The sequence below is a fragment of the Phyllopteryx taeniolatus genome, chromosome 21 (genome assembly GCF_024500385.1).
Source record: "Phyllopteryx taeniolatus isolate TA_2022b chromosome 21, UOR_Ptae_1.2, whole genome shotgun sequence".
Classification (NCBI taxonomy): domain Eukaryota; kingdom Metazoa; phylum Chordata; class Actinopteri; order Syngnathiformes; family Syngnathidae; genus Phyllopteryx; species Phyllopteryx taeniolatus.
This window is the reverse complement of record NC_084522.1, coordinates 3909228-3930775: the sequence shown is the minus strand read 5'-3', so window position 1 is coordinate 3930775 and position 21548 is coordinate 3909228. Positions and strand designations below refer to the sequence as shown.

Below are 21548 nucleotides of genomic sequence, written 5' to 3'. Positions count from 1 at the left end.
CAAGATGACACTGTTGCTGACCAGAGGTTTATTTTAGCTCTTACTTTAAAACCTTTAGTCCATTTTGGGAGGACAATTTCAACAAAACACATGAGTGTGCACTTTTACATGAACACTCCCTTATGATTTAGTTACATACTTTTTTATCAAGTTTCTGTTTCAGATAATTGGATGATTTTTGTATACAACATCAAAATAGAGGTGATTCGTTTATTCATTGTTTTTGACTTTCATGCACAATGCACGCGTTGCTGTTTATTCTTTGCTACAATTTTGTAATGTTTGAACACCAACTTGCGGTCACGCAATGAGCGCTTCCATGGAAGAATTATGTTGCTGCTGAGTGCACCGAACACGGCGGACCAATAAGCCGAAGACCAAGCTCGTGGACCTTCTTGCGCTTCTGGTCGTTTACGTGCCTCCAACGCCTGGAAACGCAAGGGTGAGTGTTACCGACCACTTCCATTCTCTTTTAGTATACAGTTTTCGACGTGGATAAATCACTGCTTTCCTAACGTTTAAATGGCATCGACGTTGCGATTGGCTTCCATCTTGGGCCTCTCATACGCAAAACAATGTGAAAACAATTCCACTCAAGTGTTTAACATTGTTTTGTTACCCTTTCCCGGAATCAAGTCTGGACATAAGCAGTCAGAAGATGGAATAGTACATTGCATGAGAAGGGAGAGGTGAGTATGTCATGTGATTATGATAGATTAAGCATTTTTGATGTGGTTTTTAAGCATGTGACTTAAGACTAAAACAATAGTGATACATTTAAATCTTTTTTTTTTTTTTTTTTTTGCAATGTTTGGGGGGCCACTGGAAATCTTGGGGCCCAAGCGATTGCCTGTATTTGCCTAATGTTAAGTCTAGCCCCCGAGGATAAACAAAGTTGCTAATTTGGCAACACACTGACTGCGCTTTTTACCAACTCCACGAGATCCGCAGCCATGTTGTTAGCAGAAGATGTACATGTCAGTGAGGATGACGTTTGGGAGTAAAAAAAATAAAATAAAATAATCGGTATTAAAAAAGCCATTTTGACGGATCTCTAATTCAGAGGTGTTCATTTAATAAATAAAATCAATTTCCAACAGCCTCTTGTGTTCATTTCATTGTGTGTCTTTACTGAGCTGCCTCCAGTTAATTTATTTAAATTTTGCGATTAATCTGAACCAATCAGATTTCACATTGAATAAACAGCAGTATCTAGAGCCCCCCCCCCCCCCCCCCCCCCCCCCCATGACGTTAGAAATTGTTCCGTCCTCTGATTGGTTTCGAGCTCCTCGAGTGGATTTACCCTGCGTAACTTTACGTGAAACTGGCGGCTGAGCAAGATGACGAACATGACGGAAATAATGGTTTAAAAAAAAAAATTCATTTTCAAGAAACTGGGCATTGTGACAATAATTCGGACAATATTTGTAAACTGGCTGCCATGTTTCAACCCGGTGAAGGATTTATTCACCACTTCCACAAAGTAGCTAGCAAAGGACGATGGAGTTTGTCTATAAATAATATGAATCTCTGGTGAGTACGTGTTTTATTGAAAGTTTTTCAGGTTTTTGTCATGTTATAAGATAAATAATGGTTGTGAACTGCTGTAGTTCAGACATTTAGCACTTTTCGCCTGCTAAAACAGCTAGCACGTTTGACTTGAGTGACAATGGTTTATTAAAAAGGGAGGGATTTGTTTTCATTAACTGCCGCTAACGCTGGAACAATAACATCACCATTAATTGCTGTTCAATCATCATATGCCACACCTGTGAGATGGATGGCCAAGATGAGGAGTTTTTGTGTTCAAAATTGTCCATAGGTGTGAATGTGAGTGTCAATTGTTGTTTGTCTCTATGTGCCCCCTGAGATTGGCTGGCGACCAGTTCAGGGTGTACCCCGCCTGAATCAGAAATCAGAAGTCATAGTATGTTTCTTTTTTGTGTAAGTGTAAAGAAATAAATCTCGAGCATGAAACAAAGTAGACACACTTTATTTACTTTAATAGCCCACAAAAACTTGTGGAGTTTGACACCAGCGCTTTAAGGCATACAAATTTGTTCAGCAGGCTGCTGGTTTATCCCATAAAAAGTCCACCTGAAGGAGAAAGACATAACATTTTCTTGGGGGAGGGCAGAAAAGTGGATGGCTAGAGTGTGCGTGATGTTAAATTTCGTACCCGTGACTTCCAGGCTGGCACCCGTGACGTAACGGGCGTCGTCCGAGGCAAGGAAGGCGCAAACGTCAGCGACTTCTGTAGGACGACAGAGCACATCACACGCACACGAACGGGAACGCAAAGTTCAACCACAATACAGTCGTACCTAGACCGTCGCTTGGTCGATATTTTGCTTTGTGTTGCAAGGCAAAATTTTAGTAAGCGGTGAGCTTCAGATACGTCACTGCTCAATTGACTTTGGAAAAGAAAAAAAAAAAATATATATATATATATATATAAAAAACAAACCTGTTTCGAATTAATGGCATTTCAATTCTTCCAAGTGGGGAAAAAAAAAATGATTTGATAGCTGAGTAAACTAAGTTAGAAGCTTCTTCACGGGACAAATTTAACTTGCAAGTCAAGGTACCACTGTATGGTGCAAAAAGAAAACAAAAACAAAAACAAAAAAGGGAGACATTTGTGAAAGTTTGTGACCTGCTGCCTCGCCCATCCTTCCCAGTGGTATCAGAGACTTCATCTGACACGAAAAACAACAACCAGATGCAGCGTTACGGCGCATTTATTTAATAAAAACATTAGTTCACACACACAAATTCAGTCTCAGATTGATATCTGACTTTGCATTTAAATAAATGACCTCGTTTTGTTTGGGATTTTAAAAAATGTACTTGGCGAAACTGCATTCTTTCCAACGGCCACTGAGTGGCAGTGTAGGCAAAGCAAATCATCCATCCATCCATTTCCCGTGCCGCTTCTCCTCACTCGGGTCGCGGGCGTGCTGGAGCCTATCCCAGCAATCTTCGGGTCGAGAGGCGGGGTACGCCCTGAACTGGTCGCCAGCCAATCGCAGGGCACACACACAAACAAACCACCATTCACACTCAAAACACCTCAAATATGATGTCAGACGCGATGGGAGTTGATTTCATACATCAAGGTAATAGCAATATTTATAATGCCCCCCTGCTTTTCAAAATAAACTACAAAAATTAATAAATAAAAACTAGAAGTGAACAGGTATTAATGTTCAAGAAAAGTGGGAAGTGTGTGTTGTACCTTGCCGATCACCCTCTCGGGCACTTTGTCCGTCATGGGCGTTGCTATAAACCCCGGCAGCACACAGTTACAGCGGATCCCAAACCTGGAAGCCCCAAGGACGAGAAAGTTTGAACATTGTGTCCTGATGTTTCACACCGGCGTGCGCCGCGCTCTGCTCGCCTACTGAGCTCCTTGGCAGCCGTCCTGGTTAAACCCTCCACTCCGGCTTTTGAGGCGGCGTAATTGACCTGCCCTAAGTTTCCCACCTGCGGAATATTCCACCCGGGTGAACAACATCCAGCGCCTCACGTTAACAGACACAAATAATACAAATAATAATAATATCTCGGATTTTTATAGCGTCTTTGAAGGGAACTTAATAGTAACAAATGGGGCTGATGGATACTTTGCAGCGTCTTACTTTGCCCACAATGCTGCCCACGGTAACGATGGATCCTTTGGAGGCTCCGCAGGCCACCAGGGCCTGAGCGACGGCCTGAATGACCAAAAAGGAGCCCTGGAGAGACAACACTGATGTCACTGAGCCGGACGAAAGGACGGGATCGGCCGGGGGTCCTACCTTCAGGTTGACCTGGACCACCCTGTCAAAGTCATCCTCCTCCATGTCCAGCAGGAAGTTGTCCAGGGTGATGCCCGCTGCGTTCACGCACACCGAGGGCGGCTGGAAGTAGCGAGCCTGCGGGGGGGTCGAGGGGTAGGCGCCACCGTGAACAACAACATAGGGCCGGGTGAAGAATCCGTTTCATTATTTGCAGTGGTGCCCTGAGATATGAGTTTAATTCTCAAATCATCTCTCCCTATTGAAATGAATGGAAATGCCCCCACTAAAAAAAAATTAGATTTGTAATGTTTTTTTTTAGTACAGAACAAAAACATGCCATTATATTGTACTTTTATAAAAAAGCATACAGTAATGACAAAATATTTTTGGCACATTTTTTACATCATATTTTCCATGGACGTGCTGTTCCTTCTTATTGTGCACGTTTGGCCACCTGGGGGCAGTATAACACAGACATGGAGAAACATGGAGGTCACACCTCAATAAACTGCAGTAATCTTAGTTGATCTTCGCAGAGGATAAAGCATATATGCCTGTGAGAATTCTTATATTATCTTTCTACATCTGTTGCCTGTTTCTATTTCTATTTTTGTGGAAGTTGATGCAAAAGTTGTTTAGAATTACGTCATTGCCGTTAGTTTTATATATCAGCAAAGAGGGGAGCATTGTTAAAATCAGAAATCGGGTTTTTGTTAAAAAAATATATATATATTTGTGTATATATATATCGTTAAAACATAAGGGAAAAAAAAAAACCTGGATGCTTGTAAGCAGGTTCTTGACGCTCTCTTTTGACGCCACATCCGCCGCCGCCGCCATGTGGGCCTGACCCATGAGGTCACCTGGCAGGCTTCGCAGCGTCTCATTGGCCGACGCCTCGTCGACGTCAGCGACCGCCACCGAGGCGCCCTCGGAGGCCAAACGCCGGCACACGGCGCGACCAATCCCGCTGCCGCCACCTGGACGGAACAAGCGTCGACATGGCGACCACTCCATTGGTTGTCTAAACGTTCCCTGTAAGTGACTTGGGGCGCACCTGTCCTGACACTGATGACGACCAGTCTATAGCAGTTCGTGATTTCAGGGTGAGAGTGTGATCTTAAACCTTTAGATAAGCGCGTTACGATATTCCAGAAAAACGATATTCTTTTCATCTCGCTACGTACGGTAATATTTATTTTCAGATTGTTGTTTTGGAAATCCCTTTCCCGCCTCGTTTTTTTGAAATGTGCAATTCAGGTGAGCTTTTCTGTGGTTCTGACAAAGATGAAAATGTTCGACGATATCGGCGTAAAAAAACAAATCTCTCAGTTGCACCTGAATAATGAGATGGCTCGAGCGGACGCAATTGAAAAATTTGAGATTGGTTTGTTTAAACATCTCATTTGGAACTAATAAGGCTACCATAGGGGCATTTGTCTACCAAGGAGTCAAGGTTTCTGTCACAAATGTCCTCATGATTTACACGGATTTAAATTTGATATGAGACATGAAAGGTGGTATAAAATCATTGATCCTTAACCCGATTCTTACAAACTAGGGATCGTTTTATTCGTGTTTTATCCTCTATCCAATGATGTTGGTTATTTTCATAAATAGGTATTCTGAAAATGTTAGTAACATAGCTACTCTCGAGAATTCTTGGAGAAGCAGAGTGAAAGCTTGCTACGGAAAGTTTAAAGACGTTAAAACGACCGACAGAAGAAAAAACTTAAAACAGCTCCAACTAAGACCCAACTGAAAGATTAAATTTGCAGCGAGAGCACGGCTGTTAATTATGTTTTGGCGTTAATTGGTTTGAGTTTATTTACCTGTCACCATCGCCAACCTTGACACGAGTCGCCTGGTGGTCGCCATGTTGCTTTTTCGTGTTGTTGTAATTTCTCCGTTGCCCGCTAGATGGCGCTAAAAACGTCTTGATGGGTGTGCAGGGGATTTTTTTACATTTTTTGACTTAACACCGTGGAGTTGATTTTAAACATGGAATTTATCTTAAAGCATTAAATGTATTTTAAACAGCATGAAGAAAATTTCAGACCCTTATTTTTGGTCACACCCCAAAAATGATACATTTTATACCAAACGTTAAAATGAATTAAATAAAACGTTCTGAAAACATCATACCCGTGTATTTGTTCAGTCAATTCCGTTGTGTATTACTCCTTAACACAAAACTAAACAAGTCATCTCATTAAATGAGTCACTGTAAACAAAACCTAATCTTATGAATGAACATGTCAACTTGCCAATGCAAATTTAACAAAAGTTATATACTACATTGCTGTCTTTCTATCCCGAGATTTTATCGTAGAGCTCTTATCAGCAAGCTCGACAATGTTTCATCCTTATTTTGGGCTCAAGACTAAATCTGGTCCACCATCCTGAAGATTCCATCCATTTTCCATATGGCTCTCCCTCACGAGGGTCACGGACGGCGAGCGGATCAAGCGCACTGGTTGGTTTGCAGCATCGGAGTGATGCATCATGGGCAGCTGCTTCGGTGGCAAAACAAGAGGATCGCACAAAAGATGTCACACAGATGCCCTCGCAGCTTTTGTTTTTATTAGCAAATTGGTCACAAGGAGCAAACGAGTGTACAGAGTAACGGTGGAAAGGAGGGGAAAACAAAAACAGTAGGTAGGCGAAATCAACTTTCGACTTAATCAAAACACTTCACACGGGTGGAGCGCCACGCCACGTGCGAGTACGCGCCCACTTTTCAACGCCTGCGTCAAAACTATTGAACTTCAGCAGGCCGCACACACACGTTTGTCTTTGAAAAGCCAATACACACAAAGTTGACGGTTCCCACAGGGGGAAGAAGTAAAATGCTTCTTTATAAAAGAAAATGAGTTCTATAACTGTACAGAACATCTACACACACCGTCAAGACAGCGAGCACAGTAAGAAGGGAAAATAATCTCCAGAAGTTAAACTTGGACTCTGGTTCTAGCACCCAAACTCCCCCCAGACACATGCAACGCATTTCCCCCCGATGAAGCCTGCCTAGCTCGGCCATATTCCCGGACCCGAAACGAGTCGCCTTCGGCCCCCCTCACGCTGCCCCAGGGAAGGCGCCGCCTCTCTCGGCCGGACCGCCCGTTCTGGTCCGGTCCAACGGGGAGTGGCGCACCGGGGTGGGGGTCACAGAACAGACCCCGTTTAAAAAAATTATAAAAATAAAAATTCAAATAAAAAAAAAAAAAAAAAAAAGGGAGGGGGTTGTCTGCATCTCAGCCAGAGTCGGACTCGCTGGTGTCGGAGGATGACGAGGATGAGGAAGATGAGGACGAGTCCGATGAGGAGCTGCTGGCGCTGAGACGTGACGGCTGAGCGCTCGACTCGGTGGTTGGTTTCTCCACTGCAAAAAAACGGCGGTGATTGAAAAGAGAAAATATTCCGTTTTCAAAGTTGGACATTTTCCGTTGACAGCAGCAATTTATGGGAATGAAACAGGAATTTACAAATTTAAGACACTTAAATAGTTGGAAAATAACTGGGTAATAATCCTGACGAAAAGAACCAGATTTCATGCAAGTCAGTTGAATATGGCTAATGGCTAGCTTGAAAACAATGTCTTGTGGCAAAACAATGTTTATATTTATGCTCTATGATACGTTTCCATTAAGATACCCAACAATAGTTCCAAAATCTCTCATTTTAACTTCCCAAAGACATTTACCGGGTATTTTTCACCCCTTTTGCAACCTTCACAGGCACACAAAGTAGGAAAAAAAACAACAAAAAAAAACTTACGCTTGGCTTTGGTGGGCTTCTTCCCAGAGTTGAGCTGCCCGCTGACATCCATCAGCCGTCTCTCCAGCTCGAGTTGTTTCTCCAGCGCCAACTCTTCACGTGACTTTCCAGCGCTGTTCTTGATGGCTTTGAAGGCAACACAAAGTTGAGCTCAGGTTAGACTCTCTCCGTTTTTCCGTTTTATGTCTCTTGATACAAAAGAAGCTTTGAAATGTTTTTCCCCACCACATTAATTGAAGCCCCCCCCCCCAACAAATCTCTAAGTAATGGATAAAATGTGTTTCAATGCTTAGGCCTAGCGCCGCTTCCTTACCGTAAGGCTTGCGCGGCTTCTTCCTCAGGCACGTCATGACGTAACGCTCAAGCTCTCGCAGCGTGGACGGCTTGAGCGTCTCGAAGTCGATCTCGATCTCCTCGGGGTTGGTGTCTCGGAGGGAGGGCTCTCGCGACTGGATGATATAGACCACGCGGCCCAACTTCTCACCGGGCAGCTTGTTGATGTCCAGGCTGAGCTGGCGCTTTTCGTCGTACGACATGGGCGCCGTCTCCTCCTCCTCGTCGGAGTCAAAGTGAGGAATTATGGGCTCCGCGACGGCTGGCGGCATGCTGAACATCATGCCTCCCTTTTTGGACCTGAGATAGCAGCAGTCACACAATTGTGACATTGATATACTAGTATGTTATAAAAAAAAAATAAAAAAAAACCTCATAGAAAATGATAAACTATTAAAACTTAATATAAGCTATTATAAAAAAATAAATTTAAAAAAAGTCACTATTCACAGCAGGGCTCACGAGATTGCGCAAATGAATCTTACAAGCAGTACCGACATTGTCCACAAGGGGGAGCACTCACTTGCTTTTGTTGTTTTTCTTGCTGGTGGCCTTCTTGATTGGCATCATGCCCATCGCCTTGTTGCTCTTGCTTTTTGGCGTTTTGGTAGCTTTGGGCGGTTTGGTCGGCCGGATGGGGAGCAGCTCTTCTTCGATCTTCTGATGCTTCTCGCTTTTCCTCCTCTTCTTCTTCTTGTCCTTCTTTTCTTTCTTCTTCTTGGGTTTCACGATGGGGCCCTGAGAGAGGGCCGTGAGCTGCTCGTGGACGGCTTTCAGCTGGGAGGAGAGCGGCAAGCGGGTCAGAAAACGGCGGGGCGACACGGCCGCGGGGCTCATTTTCCTGACGCTTCCCCGCATACCTGCTCCTGCAGCTCAGCCAGGCGGTTGGCTCGCTCCTCCTCCGAGTCCGAGCTGGGGCTGCTCTCGCTCTCGCTCTCCTCACTGCTCAGCTCGCTCTCGGACGAAGAGGAGGACGAGGACGACGAGGACGACGAGGAGCTCGGGGCCGCCGGCTGCTCGTCGGGCATCTTGGCAAAGCAGAACTCGAACACGTCCTACGGGACGAGTCAAAGCGTTACGCATGCGACACGCTTTGGGTGTCATCGTCTCCGTGACCCAAAGATGGGACCACCTCCTTGGGGAGAAACAAGCCAACAACTACATCCCGTGTCGATGAGTTGCAAGTTTGTATTGTTGCTATGCCAGCCTGTCAAAATATTGCTTTACGTGAAAGCAAAAACTGCCACCTGAGCTTACCTGGAGCTTCCGAGCCATGGCCACCACGTCGTGATCGGGGGGGTTGTACTTGTAGCAGTTGGAGAACATCAGCCTGACGTCCGCAGAGAACTGCTGAGCGTCAACGTACTCTCTGCTGTCCATCTTCCTCTGCGGGAGACAATGTGCACACGGATTCGTGTTAGCCATTTTTGGAGGGGGTTGGTGGGCTCGACTCAGGTCTGAAGTGCCCAATTTCAGGACTTTCTTGGCTAAAAATTAAGGAAAAGTTGGGCTGAAGCTGTGGAATAGGACTACACAAATCAGAATATTATCAGAAATCAGATGATTTGGACCATTTTAAGTTTATCGATTATTAAAATAGGCAGATGAATTTTTGGGCCTCTGCTCGACTCGATCTTTTCCACACTAACTTGGAATTTGCTCGAAACTTTAAGGTAAAGACCTGAAACTTCACACATCACCTCCCGAGCCTCATCTATCCATTTAAGTTGAAAAACTAGCTGGCACAAGCTGGTGTACCTTGATAGTGCTGAGGTCCATGGGCTGCTTGATGATGTCATGGTAGTCGTGGAGACCCAGCGAGGAAGCGTCCACGGGCTTGTAGAAGGGCCAGGCGTAGGCGGCGTGCTTCTTGGATAGAAGTTCCTTCAGGACACCGCTGCAATAGCGCAGCTGCGGCGTCAGCTTGCTGCGACGCACCGGGGTCGGCAAGATGGAGTCGGGCAAGTCCTTCTTGGGGGGCTTGATAGGACGCCCGCTCACACCTCTCCTGCACCCGCCGGGCGCTTTGCCGCCCAGCATGACCTGCCCGTGGTCCACGTTCATGCCCAGTCCCTGGTTGAGACCCAGACCCAGACCGAGGCTCAGGCCTAGACCTTGGCCGAGGCTCAGGCCGGAGTCGTGCTCCACCCCGAGCGCGGTGAGGTTGAGCGGGGAGTCGTGCCCTCTGCCCAGACCCAAGCCCATGCCGCTCACGCCCATGGAGGTCATGATGGGCATGGCCACCGTCGTCGGGGTGGTTGTGTCAGCTTTCCTCTTCACGCCTTTTTTCTGTCGTCCAAAGAAAACGAGAAGCGTGTCAGAGGCCCGCTTCTCTCAAGAAAGCATCCAGTCTGGGATGTCCATACTACATATTTGGACATTTTCCACTGATTTCATGCAATTGAAACACTCGAGCGTTTCAGCCCTACTAAAAACTAATCCAATACACTGCAGATTTGAAAATTTGTAACGTATTGGAAAATGTCAATTTTCTAATTTAAAAAAAATAATAATAATTCCAAATTAAGTGACACATTTTCCTTAAACCTTATGTATTTTTTATTTTATAATACCAAGTCTGACGTCTCCTCACACTCAAATTGTGTTCTTTTCTTGATTCATTTATTTTTGGCAACAGTGCCAATCTGTCAACTTTTTCGTGCATCCAATGCTGAATGATTTTCTCCAGAACGCCGCTTGCCGGTGGCGATTCGCACCTTGGTGGTGGGCTGCGTGGGAGGCAGGCCGGTCATGGTGGGGATGCCGTGCTCGTTGGGCAGAGTGAGGGCCAGACTCTTGGCCATGATGGTCTGCGGCAGCACGGAGAGGATAGATTCGGGGGTCTCCGGGGTGGGCGGCGAGTAAGCCGACTGGGAAACAGCGGGCACCTGGTGGGCGGTGGTGATGCCTCCGGAGACTGAGAAGCAAAGACGGAACAACGTTAATCAACTGCTTCTTAAAACCGGGGGCCGCGATGCTTTTATTCTATTTTAGGTCGTTTCGTTGAAATCAAGGATGACTGCCACTGTTCACTCCGACATTCTGATGAACTACCACTTTAATATTTTTCCCCATTCTGATACAACTCCAACTACCAGAGACAAATTCCCAGATGATTCCGAATTCATTTTATTAAGGTCACTAAGTGGAAATGATGTTCAATGGCAAAAAGTTTGACGAAGCCGCTTTATGTCATCAGACCGTTTCGCCCGCGTCGGCCACAACTCACCCGTAATTCCTCGGCCCCTCTTGCCCAATTTGGTCGTTCTGCTGCGCGGAGGGGGGGGGCTCAGATCCACCTCCTCGGGGGGCATCTGAGCCACCTTCTGCAGAAAGGCTTTCTCCAGGGATTGGGCCATCAAAACGATGTCATCAGACGGCTACGAGAGACAAACCACATGGAAAGCATGAGCTGTGGGCCTCGAGTCTCGTTTGTCTCACACACACACACACATTCGCACCTTGTTGTAAATGTAGCAGTTGGTAAACATGGTGTTGAAGTCCTGCATGCATTCACTGGCGCTGTAGTAGTAGTTACTCTCTAGCCTCCTCTTGATGGTGCCCAAGTCCATCGGGATCTTGATGATCTTGTGATAATCCTGAAGAGACCGCGCATGAAGAGTCAACTCTACTTAACGCGGCAGGCGAGTGCCTCGAAAACCCCGCGTGGGCACAAACATTGGATTTTTCAACAGCCAGCCGGGCTAAAGTACGCTATTATTACTCAATAATAAAAAAATAATCTAATTAATGAGATATGAATAAAATACGTTCTCTTAACCAGTTTTAGGAAGGAAATAAAACGGCAAAATTAATTATAGTAGCATTATTTAGACATAACCAATCACTAAAAATACATTTAAAACAATTCTAATTTATATTAAAAATTGTTTATTTTCCAACTATTTCTTTACAATAAATTAGTAATTGGAATTTTAAAAAAATACATTTTAAATAATCCATTTTGAAAAACCAAGTTTGGGTTGTTTTCTACTTCATTTCTTAAATGAAAAAAAGTATCATTGTTGTATCATTTAAATCAACAAAAATGTGACTAATATTTCTTTTACATTTTTTTTTCAAATTCAAAATACAGTATTCAATTTTTTTATTTTTAAAACAGTGTAACGTCATTAAGCATTACAACTTTTTCTTGCAACCCGAGATAATATAAAATACATGAAACATCAACATCAAACAGGTGTTAAACTGGTGGCCCGGGGGCCAGATCCGGCCCGCCACATCATTTTATGCGGCCCGCGAAAGCAAATTAAAAAAATTTCATTGTGTTCTGGTGTAATACCATTGAGATATTCGCAAGTATTTTTTTATTTGTTACCAATGGCCCTTGTAGAAATGTACAAGTGAAAAAACATGTTTTTATAGGCTTCTGATTTCAAAACTGGCTATTCTTCAATGTGTTGTGTATACCGGCTGTAATTACAGATTTTGAGCTCATCTTTCATTTATATGGGTTCACAGTTGTAGCGGGGCCCTCCGAGGGAAGTCATAACTACGACGTGGCCTGTGACAAAAATGAGTTTGACAACCCTGATCTAATTTATCAAAAGGCATTTGAATGAACCAATCCCACTAAAGCAGAGAATTAATGAATCAAATATTTCCTCTCTTGATAATGTCAATTTTCTGTGGGCTAAATCTGAGAATAGCGCCCATGGGACATGTTTTGCCTACCCCGACTTTAAACAGACAAACATTTCCCCACTAGACAGCGCTGTTACGCATACTCACGGGCAAGTTGAGCTTAGCGGCGTCCACGGGCTCATGGAAGGGCCAAGCAAAGTGGTGACGCCACAACGACTTGAGCAAGACCTTCTGCAGGAACTGCAGCTGGTTGGTCATCTTACCCCGTCGGCCAGAGTCTTTTACCAGGGACTGTGGGAGGCCAGGGGCCGCGTTCTGGCTGTGGGGGGGCATCCCGGGGCTTTCAAAGCCCTCGTAGAGCAGGGACGGTTTCCGGATCCTTTTTCCAGCTGTGCTGGAACCTTGGTCCAGTGCCGTGAGCCCCATTAGGCCAACATCTAGCCCACCGTGGGAGCTGCGGAGAGCAGAGTGTGGCATCTTAGCACGGCCTTTAATACTCGACCTCTGTCTCCACTTCACTTTGACCCGCCGTCAAAACTCAAAAGTGAAACATCACATGATGCAAGAGACAAATTGTGAGTCTACACATCAGTTCCCGCTGAGTAATTCTGAGCAAACAGCGCCCCCTGGACCAGTCCAGCGCACAACTCTCTGTCAGCAGGTACACACCAACCAGTGTTTATCCTACACAGGGTTTCTATGACCACATTACAGCCATGACTGGAAAGTTCTTGAGATTCCCAAGAGGAATGCCTCAGGATCAAGGATGTCATCTTGTGCACACTAGTTATCCCCGTTGGCTTTTTGCCAGGGCGGCGCTACCCGTGTCACAGGAAGTGGCGCTTTGACCCGCAACGTGGCTTCCCTTGACTCCTTACTGCCTCTCGTGACTCTTGCTCGACACGCACGACTAGCTGGGTGAGTTGAATAGTGCTGTTGTTGTGTTTATAGCAACACTTTCAACAGCGGCGTTTAAGTACTTCACACAGCGATGTCATTGCGCATCACTGAGGGGGGGCAAAAAATTATTTATCCTTTAGCTTGCGTTTGATGAAAATAGTAAGGGGACAAAAAAATTGCTAAATACACCGAATCTGGTAGTATTTATTATCCATTTTTGAATGATAGAGCCTTTGGAAACATTTGTCAGTTAGTGTCCTTTATTTTATTGTTTGTTTTTTTTTTTAAAAAGGTACAACATTAGAAAACAGTGGGCGTAAACATTGTTGGCCATATAACATACATAATTCATTTTTAACTTACTTTCACAATGTCAACAAGCAAACAAACAAAAAATAGCTCGCTAAAAATTGTTTGTGTAGATTCTCAGGCATCCAGGTCATGGTAATCTGCGGGAGGCAATTATTATTATTTTTTTATCCAAGACCTTACAAAAATTACTTCGGTACCTATTCTGATATGTTAACGACATATTGGTAGTAGTAAAATAAAAGTAACTGCGTTTCATCTTAATGTAGTTTGAGTGACACTGGGCGCTGTAACCGTGGCAACAGACCACACAAACCAGTCCGGTGGCGGTTTAGTAGCATCATTAGCTTCACACGTAAACGTTTACCGGTTGAAGCAAACGAAACACCGGCGACGGGGCATAAACACGGACGTTTTGAACTTGTCGTTGCGTCAAACGCCACCAGGACAGTTCCGCGCGTTGGAACCGGAACATATGGGTCACAATAGTGACGAGTGATTACAGTGCAAGATTACTGCGCGCTATTGCTAACTAACAAGGCTAGCAGCGGCGCTGCGAACATGGCGCCGGCCAGCACAACTGACACTTCGCACACATTTTAGGAATTAAGTCCGCGTCCGAGCCCTATCAAAGAGGCAACATTCCCCGTGTGAGAGTCAATTTCTCCGTGCGTAACACAAACACATAGAGAGAGAGAACGAGAGAGAGAGAGAGAGAGAACGCCGGCATCGGCGACATCTCGTCAAAATAAAATATTCGTGACAAAAGTTGCAAAATATCGCCTCCGATGTGAAGCATAAGGTCAAGTTTACCAGTAGATACCTGTCAATCAGCGGGTTAATGGCCATATCCATCAGGATGGATCCGGATTGGGTTTTGTTACACTCAAACCAGCATCCGGTTCCGTGCCGCTTCCCGTTTTTTTTTGTTTTGTTTTTTTTCCCCTCCTCTGTATCGACTCCCTCCAGTGGCGACGTGACCCTCCTCCCGCTTCGTGGAAATGGCGCTTGACTAGTTACGCCAACTCCTTTATAGGCCCACGACGCACCCTATTGGCCACGCGTGCTGAAAACGTCCCCGCCCTTTGAGTCGCGATTGGCTCTTCGCGTTGTCAGTCAACGTCACCGCACCCTGAAACGGCTTGTGAAGACTTTGAAGACGAAAACATTCAAAGCACTTCCTTGACTTGTAGGGCGAGTCGCACAAAAACGTTTAATCGCTCCTGCTTGTTTTTCTTCTTCAAAATTATGTGTACACTTCTTTGTGAACGAGAGCACTAGGACATTTTGCAAGGACGTTCCAAGCGCCTCTAAACTTGAAGGTCTTAAAATTACGTCAACGAAGGCTGCGATTGGCCAAGGCGCAAGCAACGCGGGCTTTCAGTGCGTTCATCTGCAATACTATTGGTCAAGCCGCGGGATGACGAGCAAATCAAAGAGCTTCGGGCCTCTCCCCACTTACCAGAAGATCAGTTGCTGAGGGGCGCCGGTCGCCATCTTTAAGCACGACGACGAGAGGTTAAATCATCGAATTACGCTCAGGTATCCCAATTAAACTTTCCAAAGACACCTTCAAACAAACTCTGCGTGTCACAAGCGAACCGAAACTGCATCGACAGCCGTGTTTTGTAGAAGTTAAAAGACACAAAAGGACCAAATACCGTCGAACACTGCGAACAAAGAGTTAGACTAGCAAAAACTGTTAAACGTGCGTCACGACATCGTTTCAAAAAAAGAATAAAGTGGCGATTAACGCGACTTTCATCATGAAAGTAGAAGCGTAATTCAAAGACAGGGTGGGCACACATAACAAGATGACGCAGCAGTTTTTAAAATCACCATCTTGGAACTACTTCTAATCTATTTTACGCCTGATAAAACATTTCGCTGTGTTGCTAAACAACTGCCATCACCAACACCAGAATATTCTATTCAATAGCTACTTTGACATCACAAAAACGCCAAAATGTTGGAAAACTAGACAAAACCACCCAACAACAATTCCGTCGAACGTGTCAATGGTTACCCAATCACATGCGCCCATCCCCCCCACACACACGCTCCAAGGTTACACACGACCAACAATGTCACTCAAACATGCAATATTAAAAACAAAAACAACAAAAAGATATAAAGGCTGTTGGGGGGGGAAAACAGCTTGTGATCAAACGTGAAGTTTTGAATGATAGATTTTGTAACAAAAAAAAAAAATATATATATATATATATACCCCCAAAATCAAGGATTAAAACAAAGACAAATGTCGACTGGTTAATCCAAAAAATACAGCGAAACTTGTCTTCACATCTTCTGGTCTCCCAACTCGATACGTTTTTTTTTTTTTTTTTTTTAAGCAATACATTCCCTCCAACATGTCCGCCCTTCTCCCATTCTTTGGGGTAGGGTGGGGGAGGGGAAGTCACGTGACTAGATACACCCGGAATCGCAGTGTTGATCGAAACCTGGAAAAAGACTGTCACTCGGTTCAAGCTCGTCCAGCGAAAATGTATCCACGGCGTGCATTTTCACGGGGTGGGGAAAAAAAAGTGAATCTTATTCGCGTCCCCCACGTAGAAATATATCAAGTAATTCCTCAACGGTTTCGGGTAGAAGCGGCAAAATAATCCAAACAAAGAGCAGTTTTTCGTCGGGCTAGTCTCTTGGTGATTGGCCACTGTTGATCACATGACGTTTTTTTTTCCCCTCCCCCCGATTTAATAATTATTGCTTAACGCGCTGTTGTTTCTCATAATCTCGCCACGAAACAAAATAATTTAAAAGCCGCGTTTTGTGTAGTAGAAGATGTTCGAAGCGTCCAATATGTCCAAAAAGATGATCGCTCACGAGTTTGGGCGCGTTGCATCGAGACAAGCTACTGCGCATGCGCATGCCATTGTAATCGAGACCGGAGAGACGCAGCTGGCCTCGCCTTGCTTTTTTTTTTTTTTTTTGCATTGTTTAGGTTCGAGCAACAAAGAAAATCAATAAATAAAAAAGAAAATATTCACAGATTGAATTCAAAGTTTTGGGAGGTGTACTTGTTTTACATAATGTATGTCTTGTAAAATCTTTTTGTTGTCAAGTTGGTAACATTGTAAAACCCGTGTATTATTACAAATAATGAGAACTTGGATTAGTATAGCACCGTTCAAGAGTTAATGGTGGGGAAACTTTAATACTAAGAGCCGTTAATTAAATCCTCATTTTAATGTCATTAAATTCATTTTACTGTATACATTCACCAATTCTTTAATTAAAAAAAGTTAAAAAGTAAAAAATTGTAATCTAATTTTTATATTTTGTATTTGTCGACTATTATTTACAAAAAAAATCAATTGACCATTTACTTAATGAGATAAATTAATAAATTAATTACATACTTTGTTTTTTAAGTATTAATGCCACTGCTCATCTTATTTTTTTTTTCTCATAGTGAGAAACTGAGTTCATCTTCCAAGTGATAATTTCTTCCCCAACACAAGTCCAAATTTTGACATCGTGTGATGAGTGAGCATTCAGTTTGTTTTCCAACTTTTGGGTTGTTCATTCAAATCAGGGATTTTCAAAGTACATTACATGTCGCTCCCTTTAGAGGTACGCCGGAGAATCACTGCAAGTTCAATACATTTGCATATATTCTTTGGTTTGGTTTTGAATATTTGTTTTAACATCTATTGAGTTACAATTGTTATTGAACTTTTATGTGCAATACATTTTAATCAAATTATCTAAAAAAAAATGTTCATATTTTAGTGAAGTGGTGATATTCAAACTGTGCAAAACATTGCAGTGGCTTTAACTTAGACGTATAATGTTGATCATGATGGTGGTACTTTTTTTTTTTTTTTTAGTGGTACTTGGTGTAAAAAAAGTTTTGAGAGCCACAGATTTGAATGATGCTTGTTTAACACCAGGTAGAGCAGGTCCAGTTGATGCCGGCCAGTTTGTATCATTGGCGCGGGAGGTGGCGTGGAAGGAGAGGATTACATCGCAACCAGCCAGCCGCCTCTGACTCATCAGTAGTCTCTCTCTCCTCCTCTCTCACCCCTTCTCTCGCTCTCTCGTTAGCAAACATGCACATAACACACAGGCTCTCTTTTAGGCAACGCTTGGCTGCATTTACATTCCCAGTTCTGCTGACTGGAAGATTAAAAAAAAAAAAAAAAAAAAGGGGGATTTTTCTGCTTCTGGCCTGGATATTCGACAGCTCACAACAAGGCATTGATTAGCTGCGTCTTGTATGTGACAAATAGTGGTCAGTTGAGATGCAAACCAGACGGGCCGCTTAATTATGCAACCTCGCAAAAGAAGTCGTCAGCTTGCGAAACTGGTGCAGCCGTCCGCTCACCGGACTCTCAAGTACATAGAGACGTTTCCATGCGCAATGTTATCGCGAACGTCCTTCTCTAACACACCGGAAACTCTGAATGCGGGCCCGGGAGATCAATGAGATGAAATGAGATTACATGAGATTAACATACTTTCTAATCCGGCAACTAATCGCTTTTGTATCGTATGTCCTGGGAATCTTGTGGCGTTGTAGTCGCATTTTAGCAGATGGTAAATCGGCTAATTATGCTACAGTAAAATGTGTGGAATGAGCGCAAAGTAGGAAGTGTAATATCATTGACAGCAATATATGTATAATGGTGATATGTACCATGTGTGAAACATCTGTTGATTATGCATCAAATGTATGTATAATAGTTCTGGTGAACAATTGAACTTGATTAGAATCATGAAATGTAAATTCCCTAATAATAGAGTCCCATATTTAAACAAGCACATTTGAATGAGTGAAAATTTAGAAGCAGAAATGTGTTTGTTTCCATGTATTTTGGGTAAAAAAAAATGATCAGAATGAAAATGTTCCGCATGTGAAATGTCGCCTGTGTCATTCCTCCGTATAGGTCACGACCTTCCCCAGCCTTTTGAGGTAGGATGTCGCCACCTGGCGGCCGCTTTAAGTAGCGTTCCTCCTCACAGAGCACTGAGCAGTAAGCACACGAGTCATAATTAAAGTGGAAAATTATTTCTTTGTCTTTTATGTGCAATAGATTTTCATCAAATCATCTAAATTCATTTATTTATTTTTTTACAGTAAATTACATTTACGGCACATAAAATGTCTTTAAACGCAATTTTAAAACAATTAAAACGCATTTAAACATAATATATTGAGCAAGAGCAATGAATAACAAAATATTTTACAATCAGTATAACAAAATAGGGTAATAACTAATACCACTTACAAAAAAAAAAAAAGATGTTACAGGTTGTGTCGATTCTTCGAGGCGCGTGCGAGTCATGAAGGAGGCGTGTCCGCGAGGCCCGTATCGAGGCTTCCTTCATTTGGGGGAGGGGCCGGAAATGGTGCCCGACTGTACCACGTGACCGCTTCAGGAAACGGTTCAGAATTTGGTGTGGTACATCGGTATAAATTATAGTAGTGGCAAAAGCTTAATTTAGTTAAGTAGTTCAATTCAAAAAGTGAAGGTCATTTTATAGCGATGAACCACACACACTGAAATATTTCATTATTTTTTATTTTTTTATTCATGTATAATTTTGATGATTATAGTTTGCAGCAAATTCACCATCTTTATAGAAACTAGAATAGAACGTCCCAAACTATTATTAAACAATGGAATTTATTTTTAATGTAGAATTTAGGCGGGAATTCGCCCTCTGAAAAGTATTTTCCCAAGTGTTTAATGAATCTCTATGTGTGAGTTCTGAAATCAATTGAGTTTTCTTATTTATTCTAAAAAAAATTAAGATATACCTGTATATGATTACTACCATTTTGGAAACAATTACGCACACAGAATACGTTCAAACAATATTTTATTATTTCATGTCGACACAATATTTGGTCTTTTTTTGTGTGTGTGTGTCATTCATGGTAATTTCCAAGAGCCACAACAAATGCCATATTGCAATGCATCCCACATTACGGGGCCTAAAATGCAGTTGCCTGTGATGATACACTTGGCCAGCAGGTGGTTTCGTGTGCACATGAACCAAAGGCCGAAGTGTTACGATGCTTCACGAGTGCGCGGTTAGAGGACTACGATACAGTGAGGGTTTACTCTATACTTAAAAGTTCTTGACTATGCAATTCATGAAATGATTTGGTAAGTCACTGTGAATAAAGCGCTTTAAAATGAACATTATTCAATATGTGATTGTTAAAAAAAAAAAAATAATAATAATAATAATAATTACATTTGATCTTTTTGCCTTAATGACGTGTCTCAAATATGGCCTTTGAGCACAAGTTTGTCCAGTATCACTAGATGGCGCTCAGACGCCATGCTTTTGCCACCCTCCCCATAGCCCTTGCCTGAGCGTTTTACCTGAAATCATCTGACACAAAAACTGGCATCTCACCCTGGCTGGGTGGCACCAGACGTCACAACCGTGACCTCAAACCTGCTTAGCTGCTCCTCAAGCAGAAAAAAAAACAAACAACAAGAAGCCAAGGCAATCCCATGCAAGCGTGAAATGCGTTGACCAGGGGACGCTCGCGTTGTGTGTTTGCCTGATGCTGCAATTCAGCAAGATGCTGCTGCTGCTGCTGCTGCTGCTGTTGTTGTTGTCGTCGTCTTCGCTCTCCACTTTCAAGACAACTCAGCAAAGGCCTCTCAAGTGTTTTATTTCAAACGTGTCGAGAAAAGAAAAAAAGGGCGTCAGCGCACATTTGACTCAAATTTACTGTATACAGTATGTACAATAAAATTATTCAAATATTTATTTTATTATTTAGATTATTACGTTATTACTAGAATAATAATTAAGTCTTATTAATTATATATACTACAATAAAAACATCTTTTTTATATTAATTTGTAATTACTTAGCAATCATTTAATAAAATCATTAAAATAACTTTGTATGTAACATTGTACTCCTCATTTTTATTTGATTATTTCCACTAAATAAATTATGAATTACTTAATGAGATAAATATATTTGTAATTAAAAATGAGCACATTTTTATTTTCAAAAAGATACAGAGAAAAGGCCTTAATGAATCCAATAAATATTGAAGTCTTAATGTAACTGAGCCCAATTAAAGAATGGAGTGGGTAATAAACTAAACCTGATCTCGACTGTCGAAATAATGTTAGTGTGGAAACCTTTTCGAGTTTCTAGTTTTCTGAACTGTGCTGAGTTTGTATCGATGTACTATTTCCCCGAACGGTGAACAGTAAAGAGTCTTCAAGTTTTTATGGACTCAAATTCCTCCCTGCTTTCCAGTTTTATAATCGTACTTCGGTCAAATGGTGGCAACTATTGGCCTCATTTCCTCTATTGTTTAAAACGAAAGTGAACAAAGAAGGGACTTTCCAGCTTGGTCGGCCATTTTGTGTTGCAGCTATTTGCCCCCGAGAAGGCGGAGGTTTTTTTTTTTTTTTTTTGGGCAGGCGTTTCCGAGCCATAACTGCAGCTTGGAGGGCTGCAAAAAAAAAAAAAAATGACAACAAGCTCATCAAAACGATGCAAAATATGCTCGACTGACTGTCAGTGTAAACACATACCGTACACATATGAGAACTATCGGTCAGATATTGTAAACCACAAACAGTACAAGCTTAATTATTAATATATGAACTTTAGTTTGATATCTAGTTCACTTGAAATAAAAACACATTTTTGCTGGGAATTTGAAAATGTCTGTTCAGTTTTGTCTTGAACTAGCTATATTCAAAAGTATGGAACTCGTTCAATAATATCAAGTCAGAGGTCTTTATCGATAAACACTGTAGATGTACATTCATATTTGTGTGCGACATTACTGGTTTAATCCTTTCATTGAGACATTTTAATACAGCAAGC

General features: G+C 42.7%; 2 protein-coding genes across 10 annotated transcripts; both read right to left on the bottom strand.

The window, feature by feature from the left end:
• Nucleotides 1–1977: 1977 nt before the first annotated feature.
• Nucleotides 1978–6203, bottom strand: hsd17b8 (hydroxysteroid (17-beta) dehydrogenase 8). Of its 4 annotated transcripts, none has more exons than XR_009786170.1 (9): nucleotides 5615–6203; nucleotides 4560–4762; nucleotides 3801–3917; nucleotides 3642–3737; nucleotides 3401–3486; nucleotides 3239–3323; nucleotides 2657–3011; nucleotides 2180–2254; nucleotides 1978–2097 (listed from the first exon to the last, which is right to left on the bottom strand). XR_009786170.1 is itself a non-coding variant. In XM_061760752.1 (9 exons), exons 1-9 carry the CDS (start codon nucleotides 5658–5660, stop codon nucleotides 2078–2080), a joined length of 771 nt encoding a protein of 256 aa, XP_061616736.1. In that variant the 5' UTR covers nucleotides 5661–6203; the 3' UTR covers nucleotides 1978–2077. The 4 variants fall into 4 exon arrangements, 2 of the variants coding, with proteins under 2 accessions (XP_061616736.1, XP_061616737.1); XM_061760752.1 differs by having other exon boundaries at nucleotides 2657–2699; XR_009786169.1 differs by having other exon boundaries at nucleotides 2180–3011.
• A 140-nt stretch (nucleotides 6204–6343) lies between these two features.
• brd2a (bromodomain containing 2a) lies at nucleotides 6344–15893 on the bottom strand. 6 transcript variants are annotated; one of them, XM_061760613.1, is made up of 13 exons: nucleotides 14530–15893; nucleotides 13761–13846; nucleotides 12645–12951; nucleotides 11354–11491; nucleotides 11122–11272; nucleotides 10610–10809; nucleotides 9651–10181; nucleotides 9150–9278; nucleotides 8753–8947; nucleotides 8416–8669; nucleotides 7873–8192; nucleotides 7560–7685; nucleotides 6344–7164 (listed from the first exon to the last, which is right to left on the bottom strand). In XM_061760613.1, the coding sequence occupies exons 3-13, from the start codon at nucleotides 12921–12923 to the stop codon at nucleotides 7037–7039; spliced, it is 2451 nt and encodes an 816-aa protein (XP_061616597.1). In that variant the 5' UTR covers nucleotides 12924–12951; nucleotides 13761–13846; nucleotides 14530–15893; the 3' UTR covers nucleotides 6344–7036. The 6 variants fall into 6 exon arrangements, with proteins under 6 accessions (XP_061616597.1, XP_061616596.1, XP_061616595.1 ...); XM_061760612.1 differs by having other exon boundaries at nucleotides 13761–15893; XM_061760611.1 differs by lacking the exon at nucleotides 13761–13846.
• Between the last annotated feature and the right edge of the window lie 5655 nt (nucleotides 15894–21548).